Source organism: Scyliorhinus canicula, chromosome 13 (genome assembly GCF_902713615.1).
Source record: "Scyliorhinus canicula chromosome 13, sScyCan1.1, whole genome shotgun sequence".
NCBI lineage: Eukaryota > Metazoa > Chordata > Chondrichthyes > Carcharhiniformes > Scyliorhinidae > Scyliorhinus > Scyliorhinus canicula.
The window spans coordinates 153,788,691-153,809,824 of NC_052158.1; the positions used below are offsets into that span (position 1 = coordinate 153,788,691).

At 47.0% G+C, this 21,134-nt stretch overlaps 1 protein-coding gene across 1 annotated transcript in view; it reads right to left on the bottom strand.

Annotated features, from left to right (window-relative positions):
* Positions 1-17,336, bottom strand: part of LOC119976628 (high affinity immunoglobulin epsilon receptor subunit beta-like) — a 28,907-nt gene extending 11,571 nt beyond the window's left edge. Inside the window, exons 1-5 of the mRNA XM_038817263.1 lie at positions 17,157-17,336; positions 12,761-12,938; positions 10,935-11,045; positions 6,126-6,182; positions 426-572 (exon numbers count right to left, since the gene is read on the bottom strand). Coding sequence (XP_038673191.1) covers positions 426-572; positions 6,126-6,182; positions 10,935-11,045; positions 12,761-12,925 — 480 coding nt within the window. The 5' untranslated portion in view covers positions 12,926-12,938; positions 17,157-17,336. The remainder of the gene's footprint in view (positions 1-425; positions 573-6,125; positions 6,183-10,934; positions 11,046-12,760; positions 12,939-17,156) is intronic.
* Between the last annotated feature and the right edge of the window lie 3,798 nt (positions 17,337-21,134).

A 21,134-nucleotide genomic window follows, 5' to 3' on the forward strand; every position in this document is an offset into this window, starting at 1 on the left:
TCTATGTATATCCTGAAATCTCGCCGGCTCAAATCCTTTTTCTGGCCTCTCGTGATATTTACCAGCAATTACTACGATTTGTCCCTGTGGCTGACGTGTCTGCTAAAACCCACCCCATGTTACGAGACCGTTGGACTCTTCTTCGGAGTTCTGCAGAAGCGTCGCATGGACTCGTAATGTCAACTCTATTTTCTCTCTCCACAGACGTTGCTCGGCTGTTAAGTTTTTCCAGCATTTTCTGTTTTTGTTTCAGAATCCAGCGCCCGCAGTATTGTGATTATCAAGGTCCAGTTAGGTAGAGCTTGGGACTATTAACCAAGTCCCCAAAAGTGGGATATTTGATCAAATTGAGGGACATTGCACTCCTCATGCCTGCGTACAGCTACTATCTAAATATCATTATAGTAATCATGGTTTGTACTTACAGCAAGATCACCATATTCAGAGGAAGAAGAAGTTTCATTCTTAGAAACCAAGTAGGGAACCCACTTCCTCAGATCAATGGAAAACAACAGAGAGACTCCGAGGGCAACACTGGCACTCAATAGATTCGCAAACACCGACATCCTGAGCTATTAACAAAGTTAATAGAGCAGATTATTATTAAACATTGAAATTGTTCTGCTCTGCAGTAATACTGTTCATATCTAACACACAGTTCTAATATGGCATTTCAGAGCCGGTGGCCCAGAATTCAGAGTTGTAATGATGGCCATTACTACGTAAAATAAACTGAAAATCTGGTGTCTGCACATTGCACAGTCATATGAAACTCTGCTCCTCCATCGGGCAGCCTGCCGCATCCTCTGATAGAATTTCTGATTTGACATGATCTATTTTTGCTGGGAAAATACCTAATGGGTGGCACAGGAGCACAGTGGTTTGCACTGTTGCATCACAGCGCCAGGGTCCCAGGTTCGATTCCCGTCTTGGGTCACTGTCTGTGCGGAGTCTGCACGTTCTCCCCGTGTCTGCGTGGGTTTCCCCCGGGTGCTCCGGTTTCCTCCCACAAATCCCGAAAGATGTGCTTGTTTGGTGAATTGGACATTCTGAATTCTCCCTCGGTGTACCCGAACAGGCGCCGGAATGTGGCGACTAGGGGCGTTTCACAGTAACTTCATCGCAGTGTTAATGTGAGCCCACCTTGTGACAATAATGATTATTTTTTTTAAATTAAAAATAACTAAAATATTAAACCCTTGTTCAGTCAGAAGTATTTGAGTTTTCAGCTGCATACTTATTCATCATAATTATTGATGAACAACCTCTCTGATCCTGAAAACTAATTTAACAAATTTGGGCTTTCGTTGCCTCAGAAAAACAATATTTTCTTGATTTTTAAAACAACAAACATTATTTACGTTCTAATTTAAAAGCAAAATACTTTAGCTGTTTGAAATCTGTTTGTATTCCTCTCTAGTTTGTTTAGGGCGTTTCAGCTTCTCCTTCAATTCCATATCCCAATTTGTATTTTAGTTTCTGTACATGATTCAAATATATTCCACTCTTCTATTTCCAGTTGTGAAAATTCTTCAATCTAATTGTCTGATCAGGCTGCCTGTTCTGTGCCTAGTTATTGGATATCACAGATATAAATGCTGCAAAATTCAAAATAATAACATAATAATGATTGCTTATTGTCAGAAGTAGGTTTCAATGAAGTTTCAATGAAGTTACTGTGAAAAGCCGCTAGTCGCCACATTCCAGCGCCTGTTCGGGGAGTCTGGTACGGGAATTGAACACGCGCTGCTGGCATTGTTCTGCATCACAAACCAGCTGTTTAGCCCACTGTGCTAAACCAGTAACATAGAGATTGGGGAAATCTGTATACTAGAGCCACTAAATTTTTTTGGGAAGTTTGTTTCAAGATCATGTGAGTGGTCAGGTCAGTACATTAAAATCCAGGACAATATATTAATGGAGTGGACTATCTTCATAGGATCCAACTACATCGGAAGCTGTTATAAGGATATTTCCCAGAGATCGAATATTGATTTCACTCAGTGATTATCACTTGAAGAGGTAGGTTTAGGTATAAAACCTATACACCAGGTTTAAATAAAATCTAAGTGCTCACATGAGCTCCTGCTTGCAGAAGCTAGTAACTTCCCATAGACAGATAGCAGCAGGCTATTGCTATGGCAACAGATAAAACTTCCAAATTCTTGTCGTTTTGGCAAGGATGTTTACTCACGGAAAGTTAATTGAACATGCAGCTGCCGCTCACGTGATCATCATAGAACACAGGACAATGGCCTCCGAGTCTGGGGTAGCTCAAGCGTAAACTTAATCTAATAACTGTCTGAAAGCTTGTAGATAAGTAGAGGCACCTCAGTGACTGGCGACGTTATAATATTATGTGCGTGCTCTGATGGTGATTGGTAATCATATGTAATGCATTATATAATCCTAATTCAGTTGTGAATGGACATAGATAATTTCTCAACAATTATTGCTGTATGTCAATTAACTGGAAAGAGAAGGAATGGTACAATTGCCCTGGATTTCTCCTGATCAGGGAGCGAGCGAGCCCTCTGGTGGTAGCTTTGCTCCCCCTACTAGTTTGTAATAAATATCTGGGGCTGGATTCTCCGCTGTAGGGATTCTCCGTTTCGCTGGCAACCCGGGGATATCCCGACGACGTGGGCCTACCCACTATGAGAAACCCCATTGGCCGACTGGTGCGGCGGGACGGAGAATCCCACCCCAGCTGAATTGAAACTCAACTTTAGCTGCATCTGGTCAGTTATGGAATGAAGTACACTCTAGTTGAATAACTACCGGTGAAGCTCTGGCAACATCACCCCAAGCCAGCTCCAGGAATCAAACTCTATTATTAATCTTTAGTGTCACAAGTAGGCTTACATTAACACTGCAATGAAGTTACTGCAAAAAGCCCCTCGTCGCCACATTCCGGCGCCTGTTCGGGTACACAGAGGGAGAATTCAGAATGTCCAAATTACCTAACAAGCACGTCTTTTGGGACGTGTGGGAGGAAACCGGAGCCCCCGGAGGAAACCCACACACGCACGGGGAGAACGTGCAGACTCCGCACAGACAGTGACCACAGCCGGGAATTGAACCTGAGACACTGGAGCTGTGAAGCAACAGTGTTAACCACTGTGCTACCGTGCTACTGAGGTACAGGTCAAGCAGAGGCTCTAGTTGTAGAAGACACGATTCCGCAGGCCCATTAGCCATGAGTGCAAATCCCATAATGGCTGTTCAATATCACGAAAGGCCAAAAACGGGATTTACGCCGGCGAGATGTCTGATCGCAATCGTCCCGGGCCCTCACCGACGATCAGTTTGACGCCCAGGAAGAACGCGAACCTGGTTAACATGGAGTGGTGCTATTACTCATGTCCAAGATAGTTGCAATCACCATGGAAGCTCTAGCTCCACCTTTTATGATTAAGCCTACTTTGAAATTGGACATAACAAATCCTCTATTTAAGTTTTGAACTTGTTTGTTGTTGCAGTCCGTGCAGAGTAGTGCATGATAAAACCCAACACCTGGTAGCCTAGGATACGTACACTCACATAGACCAGAAACAACCATCCATATTTTGCGCAGGTAATAACGGTGAAACCTGCAGCATCGGTCACCAATGTGCAGATTAAAACAAGAGATGTGGCAAAGGGGAGAATTTGGGCTAATTCCCCAGTAATGGTGAAACTGGCTTTCTTCATTCTTTCATGGAATGTGGGCACCGCTGGCAAGGGCTTCATTTGTCGCCCGCCCTCACTGCCTTTGGACTGAATGGCTTGCTGGTCTGTTTCTGAGGGCAGTTAAGAGTCAAGCACATTGCTGTGGGTCTGGAGAGGTTCTGTTTAAAAAATGTTCGGGCTGGTATTCCCAGACATTAAGAGCTGCCTCTCTCATTTTGCAACTGGTTAATGAGGACAGTCGCACCTGAACTGAATTTCCAAACGGCCGCTGGACACAGGCATATTTTTCACCTCCCTTCAAATTTAATTTATGAGTCTTATTAAATGTTCAAATGGAGTTTAACGAGATTTATGTGACCTTTAAAATGTTTTAATGCATTTGACATTCCAGCATGATTCACCAGATTTTGTAAATGATTCACAAATAGCTTACTTTAAAATGATTTACCTGACTTTTAAAGTATGTAGTAAATTTACGATTCATTAAAATGATTCCGACCACAATAATCTGATTTTATCTTTAGGTCCATTGACCATTTGATGTGACAGATGCAGCAGCAGCCTTTGTATGACAGGCCCTGCGGATGTGGTTTCCAGTCACTGCACCTTGTCCATCTCTCCTTCCACCCGCACCACAGGATGCTGGGAGCCACACTGCAAGGCAGCCGCTCCCCCCCTCCCCCCCCCCCACCCCATCCACTCCCCACAGCACCCTGCCACCCCCCTGTCACCCTCCCCCACTACCCTGTCTCCAACCCCCCTCCACCCAGCTGCAGTCTATGTGGTGTAGGCACACCCACAGTGCTGATAGGGCGCGAGTTCCAGGATTCTGACCCTGTGAAGGGACAGCGACATATTTCCAAGTCAGGATAGTGAGTGACTTGGAGAGGAACGTCCAGGTGGTGGGGTTCCCAGGTATCTGCTGCCCTTGCCTTCTCAGGTCGTAGAGGTCACGACTTTGGAAGGTGCTGTCAAAGAAAGCTCGGTGAATTGCTGAGGTGTATCTTTTGGATGGTACACACGGCTGCCACTGTCAGTGGTGGAGAGAATAGATGTTGAAGGTGGGTGGGTGTGGTACCAAATAGTGGGCTGTTTTGTCCTGGAAGGTGTTGAGCTTCTTGAGTGTTGTCGGAGCTGCGCTCACCCAGAAAATGGGGCAGTATTCCATCACACTCCCCACTTACATCTTGTAGATGATGGCCAGGCATTGGGGAGACAGGAGGTGAGCTATTCACCGCAGGGTTCCGAGCCTATAACCTGTTCTTGTAGCCACATGGCTGGCAAAAGCATAAAAGAGGCAGAAGTGAATCTTCAAACTCCATGATATATAGAATCATAGAATTTACAGTGCAGAAGGAGACCATTCGGCCCATCGGATCTGTACCCGCTCTTGGAAAGAGCACCCTACATAAGCCCACGCCTGCACCCTATCCCCGTATCCCAAGCTAACCTTTTTGTTGGACACTAAGGGGAAATTTATCATGGCTAATCCATCTAACCTGCACATCTTTGGACTGTGGGAGGAAACCGGAGCAGACACAGGGAGAACATGCAAGTTCCGCACAGACAGTGACCCAAGCCGGGAATTGAACCTGGGACCCAAGGAGCTGTGAAGGAACTGTGCTAGCCATTGAGCTATGCACAAGTACTGTACTCTGCACGAGTACTTTTAGGTTACGGATGTTAGAGGAAGAAGGTAAGGCTGGTCTGACATCAAAACAGGTGTAGCTGGCAAATCAAGTCTAAAACAACACCAATCAGCATATTGTTTCAAAAGATGGGCTTTATCCCGAGTATCGACCCTACCATCCTGTCTAGGAATAGCAATACAGTTACTAGGAGCTGGTTTAGCACAGTGGGCAAAATAGCTGGCTTGTAATGCAGAACAACGCCAGCAGCACGGCTCAATTCCCGTACCGGCCTCCCCGAACAGGCGCCGGAATGTGGCGACTAGCAGCTTTTCACAGTAACTTCATTGAAGCCTACTCGTGACAATAAGCGATTATTATTATCTCATGTCACCAGCATCTCCCATTGTGGGATCCATAGTTATTTCCTGATGCTACTAATGTCAAATATCAAACAGAGAGATAGAGCAGTGTTGGGCTCCAGCTGGTCCTCAGAATGGGTAGAACACTTACCTGCAAGCCTGGGGGTTGTGGCTTACTGTCCTCACCCAATGTTTCAGCACGTGGCCAGGTCATCATTTCAGTCTGGCACTGCCCCTAGCGAGTCTGTAGGGTTGGTTGAAGTGTTGGTTTCCCCTCCTGCCCCACTTTTATCCTTGTTTGATGTCAGTGAGGAGTGATATTGAGCAAGGCGTAATGTTGGCTTTACAATCCCCATCTGGTGAATTGGGTTGAAATTCCTTCTGCCCCCTGCACCCCCCCCCCCCCCCCCCCCCCAACAAGACTCCAACCATTTGAGACCCCGTCAGGTGGGGAGATACTTACAATATATCTTTTCAATTTTCTTTCTGCAATAATCAATATCAGTCCTGCAATTATGAACTGGAGAACAGCAGAAATTAATCGTGACATTGAAAAGAAATGACATCATCATCCCGTTAAACAAGCTGTCCATTAAACAAGTTAGAAGCGACTACCTACAAGCACTTAGCTATTTCTTCTGACATTGCTGTTTCCTGGTTCGACCAATCCATTATTAAACAAATAGCAGCAGGAAATTTTGAAAATCACAATAGAATCCAGCAGAGCCAACATGAAATCATACTTCACAAATTCGTTAGAGTTCACCAAGGATGTAACAAGCAGGGAGGATAAAGAGGAACCAGTCGATGTAGTATATTTGGATTCCCAAAAGGCACTCGTTAAGACGTCATATAAAAGTTGATTGGACAACTCATGGATTTGGTCGTGTGTTAACATGGGCGGAGGATTGGCTGACGAACAGGAAACAGAGAGTTGGGACAAATGGGCCTTTTCAGGTCGGCGAGGCTGCAATTAGTGGGCAGAGAATCGCCGGGGGGGCACGCTCCGCGCCAAGGGCGCCGATTTTCCTCTCACCGGAGAATCCGCGGACCGGCGTCGGGGCGGAGTCACGCAATTAGCACCCGGCCCAGCGATTCTCTGGCCCGGCGTGGGCTGAGAGATTCCTGCCCGTGTTATCTGAATGTGTTATCTGAAGCATTGACTTCTCATCTTCAAGATGATTCACTGAATAATAACCACATTGAGGGGAGATTGCCTCAGATCTCGTGTGTGTTAGCGTTATGGCAAAAATAAACTACTCCTGTGGCTTTCTCTGTCGCTGTCAGACTCACAATAACTAAATGCACTGACCCCTCTGTACGTCACACCATAAGAACACGAATGAGAATTTACTCGCACAGTGGTTCCACTGACATTGTAAAGGTGAGAAGGAACTGTTCCATTTCAGTTCACACATGGTGACTTATATCCTGTCCCTTCATTTAAACAAGCAAAGAAAATGAGGTAGGCAGCTATTTGAGTGTGCAATCTGCCCGACTGGATTTTCGTCCACCTCTTTGTCCATGCAGTGCTCTTCATTAAGTTCGAAAGAAGAAGATCTTGAAAGATTAAGACTTGCATTTAGACAGCACTTTTAATCACCGCCAGACTTCTCAAAGTGCTTAACTAATGGAGTACTTGATGGAATACAATGTTGACAAATGTGAGGTTATCCATTTTGGTAGGAATAACAGCAAACGGGATTATTATTTAAACGATAAAATGTTAAAGCATGCCGCTGTTCAGAGAGACTTGGGTGTGCTAGTGCATGAGTCACAGAAGGTTGGTTTACAAGTGCAACAGGTGATTAAGAAGGCAAATGGGATTTTGTCCTTCATTGCTAGAGGGATGGAGTTTAAGACTAGGGAGGTTATGTTGCAATTGTATAAGGTGTTAGTGCGGCCACACCTGGAGTATTGTGTTCAGTTTTGGTCTCCTTACTTGAGAAAGGACGTACTGGCACTGGAGGGTGTGCAGAGGAGATTCACTAGGTTAATCCCAGAGCTGAAGGGATTGGATTATGAGGAGAGGTTGAGTAGACTGGGACTGTACTCGTTGGAATTTAGAAGGATGAGGGGGGATCTTATAGAAACATTTAAAATTATGAAGGGAATAGATAGGATAGATGCGGGCAGGTTGTTTCCACTGGCGGGTGACAGCAGAACTAGGGGACATAGCCTCAAAATAAGGGGAAGTAGATTTAGGACTGAGTTTAGGAGGAACTTCTTCACCCAAAGGGTTGTGAATCTATGGAATTCCTTGCCCAGTGAAGCAGTTGAGGCTCCTTCATTACATGTTTTTAAGGTAAAGATAGATAGTTTTTTGAAGAATAAAGGGATTAAGGGTTATGGTGTTCGGGCCGGAAAGTGGAGCTGAGTCCACAAAAGATCAGCCATGATCTAATTGAATGGCGGAGCAGGCTCGAGGGGCCAGATGGCCTACTCCTGCTCCTAGTTCTTATGTTCTTATGTTCTTATGTTCTTATGTTCTTATGTGAACAGGGAATCCTCGCTGAAGGCTGCGGTGGTAATTTTAAGCAAGACAACTTTCAATGAATCGTAGGTTCCCATAGGAATTAATGTTAAAACTAGAGTTAGGTTACTTTGGAGATTTCTCTCCCAGGAAAACCAACATGCAAATTGAAGTACTGTACCATACATATACAGCATTGATGCATTCCTAACTGAAATAACTTTCAGAATAAAGTAACGGTAAATCCCTAATTTACGTAATACCAATTTAACGGAAATGCCGGTTTTACGGACAGGCTTGCCTGTTTGGATGAGTGCTATTTTGGTTTACTTTCTCGGTCGATTAGGCTGAAGCGCTCCCTCACAGAAATTATTTCATTTAATTGTTTGCCGATTCCTCTTCGTTTTTGTCTCTGGTCCCGCACTGTGAAATAAATCAATCTTTTTCTTTGTCCGTATCGTTGTTCTCTGATTATTTTACTATAATGCTACACAACACCGGTTTTGAGGAAAGTCCTCTTTTACGGGACAAACTTGGCCCCGGCCCATTTTGTAAAAACGGGATTCACCTGTACATAACTAATTATAAAAGAAATACAACGTACAATACAATGTTAAATGTTTGAAAGAATGACAGTACACTCATCTACAGTGCCGCACCTATAGATTGACCAGGCTCCATCTAGTGGCAGGAGTTGGTTGGTGTAGCTGAAGTCCGGGATGACCTAAACCAGTGTTTTTTTAAACCGGGCGGCCCACAAAATGGCCGACTCTCGAACCACACCCCATTCACAATAGATTCTCCATTGTTACTTTTTTAAATGCCACATTCATTGCTGGAACTTCTGGATTATTCAATGTAAAAATTGGAAACAAAATAAATGTTATACTTTTTTTGTTGTTGCTTGGAGACCTAAATAACTTGTCATAAATAAATCTCTGAACAGATGGATTCTTCCCCCTGTCTGGGATCAATGGAGTTCCCAAACCCATCCCCCCCCCCCCCCCCCCCCCCCCCCCCCGCCCCCGCCCCAAGGTCAGAATGGGACAAACATGAATTGGCTTCATAACAATGGACCAATTGAAAGGCAGGAGATCCCAACAGGATACACATGAATTATCTGCTAAAACTTACATATGGGAATCCTCCGACTACGGGTTGCTGACTGGGGCACTTGTGGAAACATATTCCAGTCAGCAGTCATTTGGTTCTGGTTGGGAGATACAGGCTTGGCAAAAAAGATTGCGAAGCACGACTGGAATCAATTCTGTGCAGAAAGAGTATCTTCAAGAAAGTATTTTAAAGATAACTGATTGTTTTTCTTTTAAACCCTTCAGTTGTAGGTTACAGGTGCTGACTAACCTGGCAGATCAGCTGCTGCCGAAACAGTTGGTGGTGATGACTGTAACAGTCACATGTGGCCATACACTGTACTACAGTGGGAGTTTACCCAGGGCGGGATTCTCCAGCCCCGTTCGCTCGGCAACCGGAGAATCCTGCCCGAGGTCAATGGAGTGTTCTATTGTCGGCACCTCGCCCGTGGCGTTTTTGCGGCAGGCCGTGTGGGAGAATCCAGCCCTCAGAGCGAAAAATGGAAAAAATGGTCACGCGTGCTTTGGGGATCGTTTTTGCCGACCTTTTGGCGACCCATTTTCCACCATCCCGTGACCCACCTGCCGCTCACGATCCCCACTTTGCAAAGCACTGATCTAAACTGACCAACTGTCTGCCGTGAGATGGGAGACCGAGATGTCAGTGTTTGCGTCCAGAACTGAAGCCAGCAGTGGAGTCAGCAGCAAAGCTATGTGACCAGGACTAGAGCCCGGAGTGGAGCAGCAAGAACTAGAGACCAGGAATCATGGACTGGAGTAAACATCAGGGATCAAGACTGGCAGAGAGGGGGAAGTGGAACTGACAATGAGAGCGGGAATGGACATGTCAGCAGGCAGCCCACAGACATCTGTGGCAAACAATGTTAAAGTGAAACTGAAAAGGTTAAATGGATATACTGACAGTATTTAGTTCGCAATGTTAAAGTGAAACAATGTTAAGTAAGCTAGTTGTAAGGTGGTCTTAGTGTAGTCACTGTTGTAATGTAGGAAACGAGGCAGCTAATTTGTGTTCAGGAACTTTCCACGAACAGCAATGTGATCATAGAGTTTACAGTGCAGAAGGAGGCTATTCAGCCCATCGAGTCTGCACCAGCTCTTAGAAAGAGAACCCTACTTAACCTCACGCTGTGCTACTTTGCTGCCCTAATGACCGGCTGACCTGTTTTTTTGTGATATTGATTGAGGGGTAAATATTGGTCAGGGCGTCTGGAGGTACGTCATCTGCTCTTCCTCACAATAATGCCAAGCAGGCAGATGGGGCCTCAGTCTAACATCTCATTCAAAGGAAACCTCTTTCTATTTTTGCGCACAAGCCTTGGGGTGGGGGGACTTGAACCTTAACCTTGTGATTCAGAGGCAAGAGTCCCAACCAGTGAGCCCCGGTTGATGTCTGTAAGTCAAAGATGAAACAATGTTAAGTAAGCTAATTTTAAGGTGGTCTTAGTGTAGTCACTGTTGTAATGTAGGAAAGGAGGCAGCTAGTTTGTGTTCAGGAACTTTCCACAAACAGAAATGTGATCATAGAATTTACAGTGCAGAAGGAGGCCATTCGGCCCATCGGCACAGCAAGGACTTGCACTCCAGACAAGCATTGTTCAAGCCAAGAGCACCGTAGGGGGAAAGGCCCCCGGAAAAGAAGCAGAGAAGGTCAAAGCCTTGGCTCGGTTATCCCCATTCCGACACTCACCAGTGCTCCGCCCCACCAGGGTGTTCCTATTCCCGCTGCGAATGATTGTGGACTCAACTTTAATGGAACCCCGAATGCGATAAAAACCAATCCCACCATAATCTGAGCTACCTGGGAAGGAGAAAGAGGGATTACATGAAAATGGAAACAATCACATCGGAAGATTCTACCAATATAATAATAATAATAAAATACGCTTGGGGACCCAGGCTGCTATCCCACCACAACAGATGGGGAAATTTGAATTCAATAAAAATCTTTAATGATGACCATGTCGATTATTATTTAAAAAAACATCTGGTTCACTAATTTACATGGATAGGATGGGTATAGAGGAATACGGCACGAGGAAGTGCTACTGGTTTAGCACAGTGGGCTAAACAGCTGGTTTGTGATGCAGAACAATGCCAGCGGCGCGGGTTCAATTCCCGTACCAGCCTCCCTGAACAGGCGCCGGAATGTGGCGACTAGGAGCTTTTCACAGTAACTTCATTGAAGCCTACTTGTGACAATAAGTGATTATTATTAGGGGCTGGTTTAGCACACTGGGCTAAATCGCTGTCTTTGAAAGCAGGCCAGCAGCACGCTTCAATTCCCATACCAGCCTCCCTGAACAGGCGCCGGAATGTGGCGACTAGGGGCTTTTCACAGTAACTTAATTGAAGCCGACTCGTGACAATAAGCGATTTTCATTTTTCATTTCATTTCAAGTGCTGAGGGTTTTGGCCAAGGTTGGTATCATGGCCGGTACAGGTTTGGAGTGCCGAAGGGCCTGTTCCTGTCCTGTATTGTTCTTTCTTCTTTGTAACGTCCTTAGGGAAAGAAATATTCGATAAGTCTCCACCCCTCCCCTCCCATCTCATCTCACCACCCCTTACCCCGTCTCGCCTGCATGTGACTCCACACCCACAGCTATGCGGTTGAATCTTAAATGCCCTCACCTGAAGGGCAATTAGGGATGGGCACTAACTGTTGGTCCAGCCAGTGATGCCCATGTCCCATGCTCAACTTTAAAAAGGGGGACAGAGTGAGCGCAGGATTACGGAAAAGATTTATCAATGCTTATTTCCAGCGACACAGGAAATTTCCCCAAATGTGGTGACGATTCTGCTGCAGATAAGTAACAGAGGCAATCACTGTACGGGATCAAAATGCAAAGCGTTCCACTGAGGGTGAGATGAGGAAACAGAAAGTCACGTACAAAACACTGCGAGGCCTGGATAGAGTGAACGTGGAGAGGATGTTTCCTTGAGTAGGGGAGACTAGAACCCGAGGGCACAGCCTCAGTTCGAAGGGACGATCCTTTAAAACTGAGATGAGGAGGAATTTCTTCAGCCAGAGGGTGGTGAATCTGTGGAACTCTTTGCCGCAGAAGGCTGTGGAGGCCAAATCACTGAGTGTCTTTAAGGCAGAGATAGATAGGTTCCTGATTAATAAGGGGATCAGGGGTTATGGGGAGAAGGCAGGAGAATGGGGATGAGAAATATATGGGCCATGATTGAATGGTGGAACAGACTCGATGGGCCAAATGGCCTAATCCTGTTCCTCTGTCTTATGGTCTTATAAAGTCATCCGGTGGGGTGGAGGGGGGGTGGGGGGTTGAACAATGGGTTATACTCCTGTTATACACAGTGTCTGATAATCACCTGGGAACATTTCTTCCCTAAGAGTCCTTAACTATAGAATCATAAAGTACAGAAGGAACCTATTTGGCGCACTGTGCCGTGCGCACTCTTTGAAAGCTATTCGATAAGCCCCACCTTCCTCAATCCTTGCCCCAGAGTCCTACAATCTCTTTTCCATCAATAGAAATTAATAAACCTTACACCTAGAGCTATTCGCTGGCCATGTGGTTGGGTCCGTTTCAGCAGTTCCTTGTTTTTTGGATGTGATTGAGGTATCTCCACTCTTACTGAAAGATCCTGTCCGCTGGGGTTTAGATTGGCCGGGTTAGACAGGGGTTTCCCACTATCACTCCTTGAAGCCTCCATCGCCTGCGCAAAGCTGAAAAATATATATTTTAAAACTCAATTGATATAACTTCTCTCCATGTCATGTACAAAAATACTATTATGAGTTCTGAACTTTTCCCACTGGTACAAGTTAAATTGCATATTTAAAATATGAAAATATTAAATGAAAACGTTAAATGCTCTGGAAGAATATATTTTTTAATAAATTTAGAGTACCCAATGATTTTTTTTTTCCAATTAAGGGGCAATTTAGTGTGGCCAATCCACCTACCCTGCAGGTCTTTGGGTAGTGGGGCGAAACCCACGCAGACACGGGGAGTATGTGCAAATTCCACACGGACAATAACCCAGGGCCGGGATTCAAACCCGGATCCTCATGCCATAGGCAGCAATGCTAACCACTGTGCCACCATGTTGCCCCGATCTGGAAGAGCATTAAAAATCATTCTGATCCTACTTGTTTGACTCCAATCAAACTCATGCTTGGGTTTCACTACTACTCACCTCACCTCACGTCTCCTCCCCCTTCCCCACCTGTATCACTTCTCCACCTCTCCCCCTCCCCCACCCACTTCAACGCCTCCCGGTCACCTCCCACCTCACCTCGCCACCCCTCCCACCTCATTTCCCCATCTCACCTCTCCACCCTTCCCACCTCACCTCTCCACCTCCCCACCCCTCCCCTCCCACCTTAGCACTCCTTACCCTCCCCCACCCACCTCACCTCCCGACCCCTACCCCTCCTCCATGCACCTCACCTCTCCACCCCTCCTTCACCCATCTGACCTCTCCATCCCTTTCCCTGCCCCACCACCTTCACGTCTACCCCTCCATCACCTCCTTCACCCACCTCACCACACAAACCCTCCTCCCCACCCATCTTGCCTCTCCACCTTTTCCCCTCCCCTCTCAACCACTCACCTCCCACCTCACTTCTCAACCCTTCCCACCTCACCTTTACAGCCCTCACCCTCTCCCACCCACCTCGCCCCCCCCCCCCCCCCCCCCTCCCCCGCTCACCTCATTCAAGGACCATTGTTAATGCCCAAAACTAACGGTGCAGCTGGTAAGTTTAGAATGGGCTGCATCAGAGTCGGCGTGGACCCAATTTCTGGCCACTATCCATCACGAAGCTGTTTTCAGCAGTCACTAAATAATCATTCATAGTCACAGAGTCATAGATGTTTACAGCATGGAAACAGGCCCTTCGGCCCAGCTGGTCCATGCCGCCCAGTTTCTATCACTAAGCTAGTCGCACTTGCCCTCATTTGGCCCATATCCCTCTATACCCACCCTGCCCATGAACTGTCTAACTGCTTTTTAAAAGACAAAATCATACCCGCCTCTACCACTGCCTCTGGCATCTCATTCCAGATGCTCCCCACCCTCTGTGTGAAGAAATTTCCCCTCTGGTCTCTTTTGTATCTCTCCCCTCTCGCCTTAAACCTATGCCCTCTAGTTCTAGACTCCTCTACCTTTGGGAAAAGATGTTGACTATCTACCTTATCGATGCTCCTCATTATTTTATAGACCTCAGTAAGATCACCCCTAAGCCTCCTACGCTCCAGGGGAAAAAGTCCCAGCCTTTCCAGCCTCTCCTTATAACTCAGACCATCAAGTCCTGGTAGCATCCTCGTAAATCTCTTCTGCACTCTTTCTAGTTGAACAATATCCTTCCTATAATAGGGTGACCAGAACTGAACACAATATTCCATGTGTGATCTTACCAAAGTATTGTATAACTTCAATAAGACATCCCAACTCCTGTATTTAATATTCTTTACAATAAAACCCAGCATGCTGAATGCCTTCTTCACCACCCTGTCCACCTGCGACTCCGCCTTCAAGGAGCTATGAACCTGTACCCCGAGATCTCTTTGTTCTGTAACTGTCCCCAACTCCCTACCATTAACTGAGTAGGTCCTGCCCTGATTTGATTTACCAAAATGCTTCACCTCACATTTCTCCAAATTAAACTCCATCTGCCTTTCACCGGCCCACTGGCCCAATTGGCCAAGATCCTGTTGCAAACTTCTTCACTATCCACTATGTCACCAATCTTGGTGTTATCTGCAAACTTACTAACCATGCCACCTACATTCTCATCCAAATCATTAATATATATCACAAATAACAGTGGACCCAGCACCGATCCCTGAGGCACACCACTGGTCACATGCCTCCAGTTTGAAAAACACCCCTCCACAACCACCCTTTGGCTTTGGTCGCCAAGCCAATTCTGTATCTAATTGGCTACCTTTCCCTGGATTCTGTGAGATCTAACCTTTTACAACAACCTACCATGCGGTGCCTTACTAAAGTCCATGTAGACAACGTCGACCGCACTGCCCTCATCTACCTTCTTGGTTACCAATTCAAAAAACTCATGAGACATGACTTTCCCTTACAAAGCCAAACTGACTTTTCCTAATTAGCCCTTGCCTGTCTAAATGCCTATAGATCCTGTCCCTCAGAATACCCTTGAACAGCTTACCCACTGTGGCACGGTAGCGCAGTGGGTAGCACTGTTGTTTCACAGCTCCAGGTTCCCAGGTTCGATTCCCGGCTCGGGTCACTGGCTGTGCGGAGTCTGCACATTCTCCCTGTGACTGCGTGGGTTTCCTCCGGGTGCTCTGGTTTCCTCCCACAAGTCCAGAAAGACGTGCTTGTTAGGTGAATTGGATATTCTAAATTCTCCCTTTATTGATATGGGCAGCACGGTTTCCCATTGTGGGGCAGTGCCCCAAGCCATCGGGAAACGCCCGGATGCCAGCAAAACGGAGCATCCTTCCCAAGGTCTTTTTAGAATCCATGTAGTAAGTGCGATGAATATTGGCTATGTATTTATTTCTTAAATGATTGAGAGACGAGGCATCTCCCGGTGATTAATGGATTGGCATAACCTCACTCCACCTGGCATTCAAAGGAGGAGGTAAACCATTTAGAGTGAGGGAGGGAAGAGGCCGCAGAGAGATTTGAACTTGAAGATGAGTATTTTAGAACTGTAGCATTGTGTCGGACTGGGGCTAATGCGGGTCAGCGAGCATGGGGCTGAGGGTGAGTTGGGTATTGCCAAAGATGTGCAGGTTAGTTGGCGTTATGCATATTGGGTGGGGGGGAGTGGGCCGAGGTCGGGTTCTCTTTCAGAGAGTCGGTGCAGACAAGATGGGCCAAATGGCCTCCTTCTGCACTGTAGGGATTCTACGATTCTGAGGTTCTGACTCGCATCACTAATGAAAAATAGGGGCTGTTTAGCTCACAGGGCTAATTGCTGGCTTTGGAAGCAGACCAAGGCGAGCCAGCAGCACGGTTCAATTCCCGTAACAGTCTCCCCGAACAGGCGCTGGAATGTGGCGACTAGGGGCTTTTCACAGTAACTTCATTGAAGCCTACGCGTGACAATAAGCGATTTTCATTTTCATTTCATTTCAAATCTTGTCATTATCACATTGCTTTTTAGGGCTTGCTGAATTGGTTTCCTATTACCGTGATGACAATTTTATTCTTTCATGAGCCGTTTACATTGCCACCAAGCCTGGCTTTTGTTTCCAACCCTAATTGCCCCTTGAACTGAGTAGCTGGTAGCCTATTTCAGAGCAGTTAAGCGTCAGTCACATTCATTAGTGTTTGAGATGTCCTGAGGTTGTGAAAGGTGGAATCAAAATACAGATCAATCTTTCCTTTTCTGTCTCCTGTGTATAATAACTAAAGTCCTGTTTAAACTTGATATTTTACTTTATCATAGAATCATAGAATTTACAGTGCAGAAGGAGGCCATTCGGCCCATCAAGTCTGCACCGGCTCTTGGAAAGAGCACCCCACCCAAGCCCACGCCTCCACCCTATCCCCATAACCCAGTAACCCCACCCAACATTAAGGGCAATTTTGGACACTAATGACAATTTAGCATAGCCAATCCACCTAACCTGCACATCTTTGGACTGTGGGAGGAAACCGGAGCACCTGGAGGAAACCCACGCACACACGGGAGAACGTGCAGACTCCACACAGACAGTGGCCCAAGCCGGAATCGAACCTGGGACCCTGGAGCTGTGAAGCAATTATGCTAACCACTATGCCACCGTGCTGCATATATGCAAATAAAAACTATGAATACAATATTAGGAAGCAATTGCAAGAAACAACAGTATTTAATACATAGTATCAAATAACATAAAGCATCTAGTTGCATTTCTTTTAAGAAGTGATCAGAACCAGCTCCGGACACTGTGAAATAATAACAATTTACCTGGATCGCAGATGCTTTGCAAATCGCGGAGCACTTTCAGTCCAGCTCGGTTTCGGCACAATGTTACCCAAATATCAGTCAAGAGGAGTCGAACTGACAGAAATCAGGTGCTGGAAACCTTAAATAAATTCACAAAATGCTGGAGATTCTTGACAGGCCTGGCAGCAGCAATGGAGAGAGAAATCGATCTTGGTTCAGGACCTTTTGTCAGAGCTGGGTAAAGTTATATATGTAATTGGCGAGTGAAAGGGACGGACAGATGAAAGTCTGTGATCGGAGTTGGGGCTAGACTGTTACACATGCACAGGAAATTGTGTTAGTTTTAACCCATATGAGCAGTCAAACCCCCTCCTTCCGTTGAGCATTAGCTGAGGAGGAGAAACCAGAGCCATACATAAATGGCTGATATGTAATGCTGGTGGGCGACTACGTTCTCCCCGTGTGTGCGTGGGTTTCCTCCGGGTGCTCCGGTTTCCTCCCACAGTCCAAAGATGTGCAGGTTAGGTGGATTGGCCACGCTAAATTGTCCTCAGTGTCCAAAAAAAAGGTTAGATGGTGTTGCTGGGTTACAGGAATAGGGTGGAGGTGTGGACTTAAGTAGGGTGCTCCTTCCAAGGGCTGGTGTAGACTTGATGGGTCGAATGGCCTAGTTCTCCACTGCAAATTCTAATGACTGCTTGCATGTCAGAAGCACAAACTACTTAAGTACAACCAAATTAGCTAAATATTCTTTTTTTTGGGCAGTGCTTTGCAAAGAGCTAGGGGAGAGCCTTGCAACAACTGTTATATTAATGTAACCCCATTCCTATATGTTAGAATATACTTCCTGCAATTCGATAATTGCAAAGGCAGTGGTCTGGATTTTCTGTTCTGGAGGCGAAGTGCTCCCGCCAATGTAGAACCACAGGTGGTCTACGCTGGCGCTATGGATGCTGCTCAGGTGCGTGTCTACCTCCTTCTCCATGCAAATGTATTCATGGAGGAGAGCTTGCTGGAGTTTGTCAGATACTTGGTATTGGGCCGCCATTTTGAGCGGATGGCCCGATATCGAGGTTGGCGCCACTCCCTCCCAATCCATTGACAAGTAAAGGCATCCCTCCCCCACCTTGGGAATAACACGCCAGCTCCACAACATGCACGCATGAGGGTGACCTGACCCTTTCCCACCAACCCCCTCAATTTCCCGATCAGACCCCTTCAGCAGATCCCTCCCATCAGACACCCCATCAGACTCCACCATCAGAGCCCCCCTCTCAGACACCCCAACAGAGACCCTCATCAGAGCCCCCTCTCAGAGACCCCCATCAGACCCCCCAATGGAGACCCCCACCAGAGACCCCCTCTCAGAGACCCCCATCAGACCCCCCAATGGAGACCCCCATCAGAGTCCCCTCTCAGAGACACCCATCAGACCCCCCAATGGAGACCCCCACCAGAGACCCCCTCTCAGAGACTCCCATCAGGCCCCCCAATGGAGACCCCCATCAGAGCCCCCTCTCAGAGACCCCCATCAGACCCCCCAATGGAGACCCCCACCAGAGACCCCCTCTCAGAGACCCCCATAAGACCCCCAATGGAGACCCCCACCAGAGACCCCCTCTCAGAGACCCCCATCAGACCCCCCAACGGAGACCCCCATCAGAGCCCCCCTCTCAGAGACCCCAACGGAGACCACCAAGAAACCCCCCAATGGAGACCCCCTCTCAGAGATCCCAACAGAGATCCGCATCAGAGACTCCCATCAGATCCTCCCTCTCAGAGACCCCAATGGATACCCCCAACAGACAGCCCCAAAAGAGACCCCCATCAGACCCATGATCAGAGACCCCCAACAAAGACCCCCATCAGAGCCCCCCTCTCAGAGACCCTCATCAGACCCTCTAACAGAGACCCCATCACACACCCTTATCAGAGACCCCCATCAGACACCCCTATCAGAGACCCCACATCAGACCCTCAATGGAAACCCTCATCAGACCCCCCAGTGGAGACCCCCTCTCAGAGACCCCAAAAGAGATCCCCATCAGAGACCCCCATCAGACCCCTGATCAGAGACCCCAAACAGAGACCCCCATCAGACCCCTGATCAGAGACCCCCAACAAAGACCCCCATCAGAGCCCCCCTCTCAGAGACCCTCATCAGACCCTCTAACATAGACCCCATCACACACCCCTATCAGAGGCCCCCATCAGACCCTCAATGGAAACCTCCATCAGATCCCCTAACAGAGCCCCCAATGCAGATCCCCAACAGAGACTCCCATCAGACCCCTGATCAGAGACACCCAACAGAGACCCCATCAGAGCCCCCCTCTCAGAGACCTCCATCAGACCTCCCAATAGAGATCCCCATCAGAGACCCCCATCAGAGACCCCATCAGTCACCCCATCACAGTGAAAGCTGTGGAGCAGTCCAGGCAGTACAGTAAAGAATCACTGCATTTTCACTTACCCTTCCTTAATACCTGCTGCCTCAGGTAAAAATGTTTATAGCAGCAGCTGTTGCAAGTTTATGGGGCTAAAGCCAAATATACTTCAAAGGGCTTCAAATCTCTTGACAGCAAATCTTCCATTCAATTCCAAACAGCAATACATTGCATTAGCCAGTGATTGACAGCTTTATCACTCCAGAGACAGATGCTTGGTGGATTGTTGATATATCTTTCCCTTCATGCTTGAATACATCTCAAGTATCCTGCTTTCATGCTAAACGCTCTTGCTATGATTGACAGTTCCTCACCACATCAGAAGCAGCTCATTGCTTTCTGCTGTGAAAAAGAGGACGCGAAAGCATAGAGCAGCTTTTGATGTGGTGGCTTCACCTTGGGCCAGTTAAGTGATCTCTGTTGGGGGGTCTGATGGGGGTCTCTGAGAGGGGAGCTCTGATGGGGGTCTCTATTGGGTGTCTCTGATCAGGGGACTGATGGGGGTCTCTGTTGGGGATCTCCATTGGAGAATTAATGGTCACTCACAGGCCCCCTCCGACCCTTGCTGGTATTTTTCTGGAGTTTGGGGGGGGGTTCACCCTGTTATGGAACCCTGAGTGAATGGACAGGCTTCCTGACCTAGCCGCTAAGTTACAGAGGGGAGGAATATTGACAATTCCCTGCAGTAATATATTGGTGAAAATTACTGTCTTCAATGGCTAGCTTTCTCATTCTGCAAGGCTTGGCCATGGGGCACTCTACAATGTGGTTCAGCTCAGTGGGCTAGACAGCTGTTTGTAGTGCAGAAGAAGGTCAGCAGTGTGGGTTCAATTCCCGTACCGGCTGAGAATTCTGAATTCTCCCTCTGTGCACCCAAACAGGCGCCGGAATGTAGTGACTAGGGACTTTTCACAGTAACTTCATTGCAGTGTTAATGTAAGCTTACTTGTGACAATAAAAAGATGATTATTATGTTCATTTCCCTCTTATAAGATTAAAAGTTAATAACACATTCTTTTGTCTCTGTCTATTCTGATATGTTACCTATCAATGAGCGATGCAGAAGTGGGTCACTTCACATTATAGTTATTATTTTATAATTCTGTACATGGTAACAAAATTCTAAAACATTTTAAAATGCATTCACCCGCTGATCCCTTTACCCACCCTGAGAAATTCCTCTTGACTCAACGCCAGCCCTTCCACCTCAACTGGGTCTCAGCCACATTGGCATGGATATAGGATTGGCTGACTGGCAGAAGGCAAAGAGTGGGGGATAAAGGGGTCTTTTTCAGGATGGCAGCCGGTGACTAGTGGTGTGCCTCAGGAGTCTGTGCTGGGACCACAACTTTTCACAATATACATTAATGATCTGGAAGAAGGGCGTTTGCAAGCGGGTTGGCCGCATCGAGAGGAGCTCCCGCCAGTGGCCACTATTTGCGGAGCTTTCGGGGGTTTCCCCGATTCTTCGCGCTCCCCCCCCCCCCCGATTATTGTCGGCATTTGGGGCGGTCCCGGGCGTCAAGCGGGGCCGGTTTGAAAACCCCGCGCG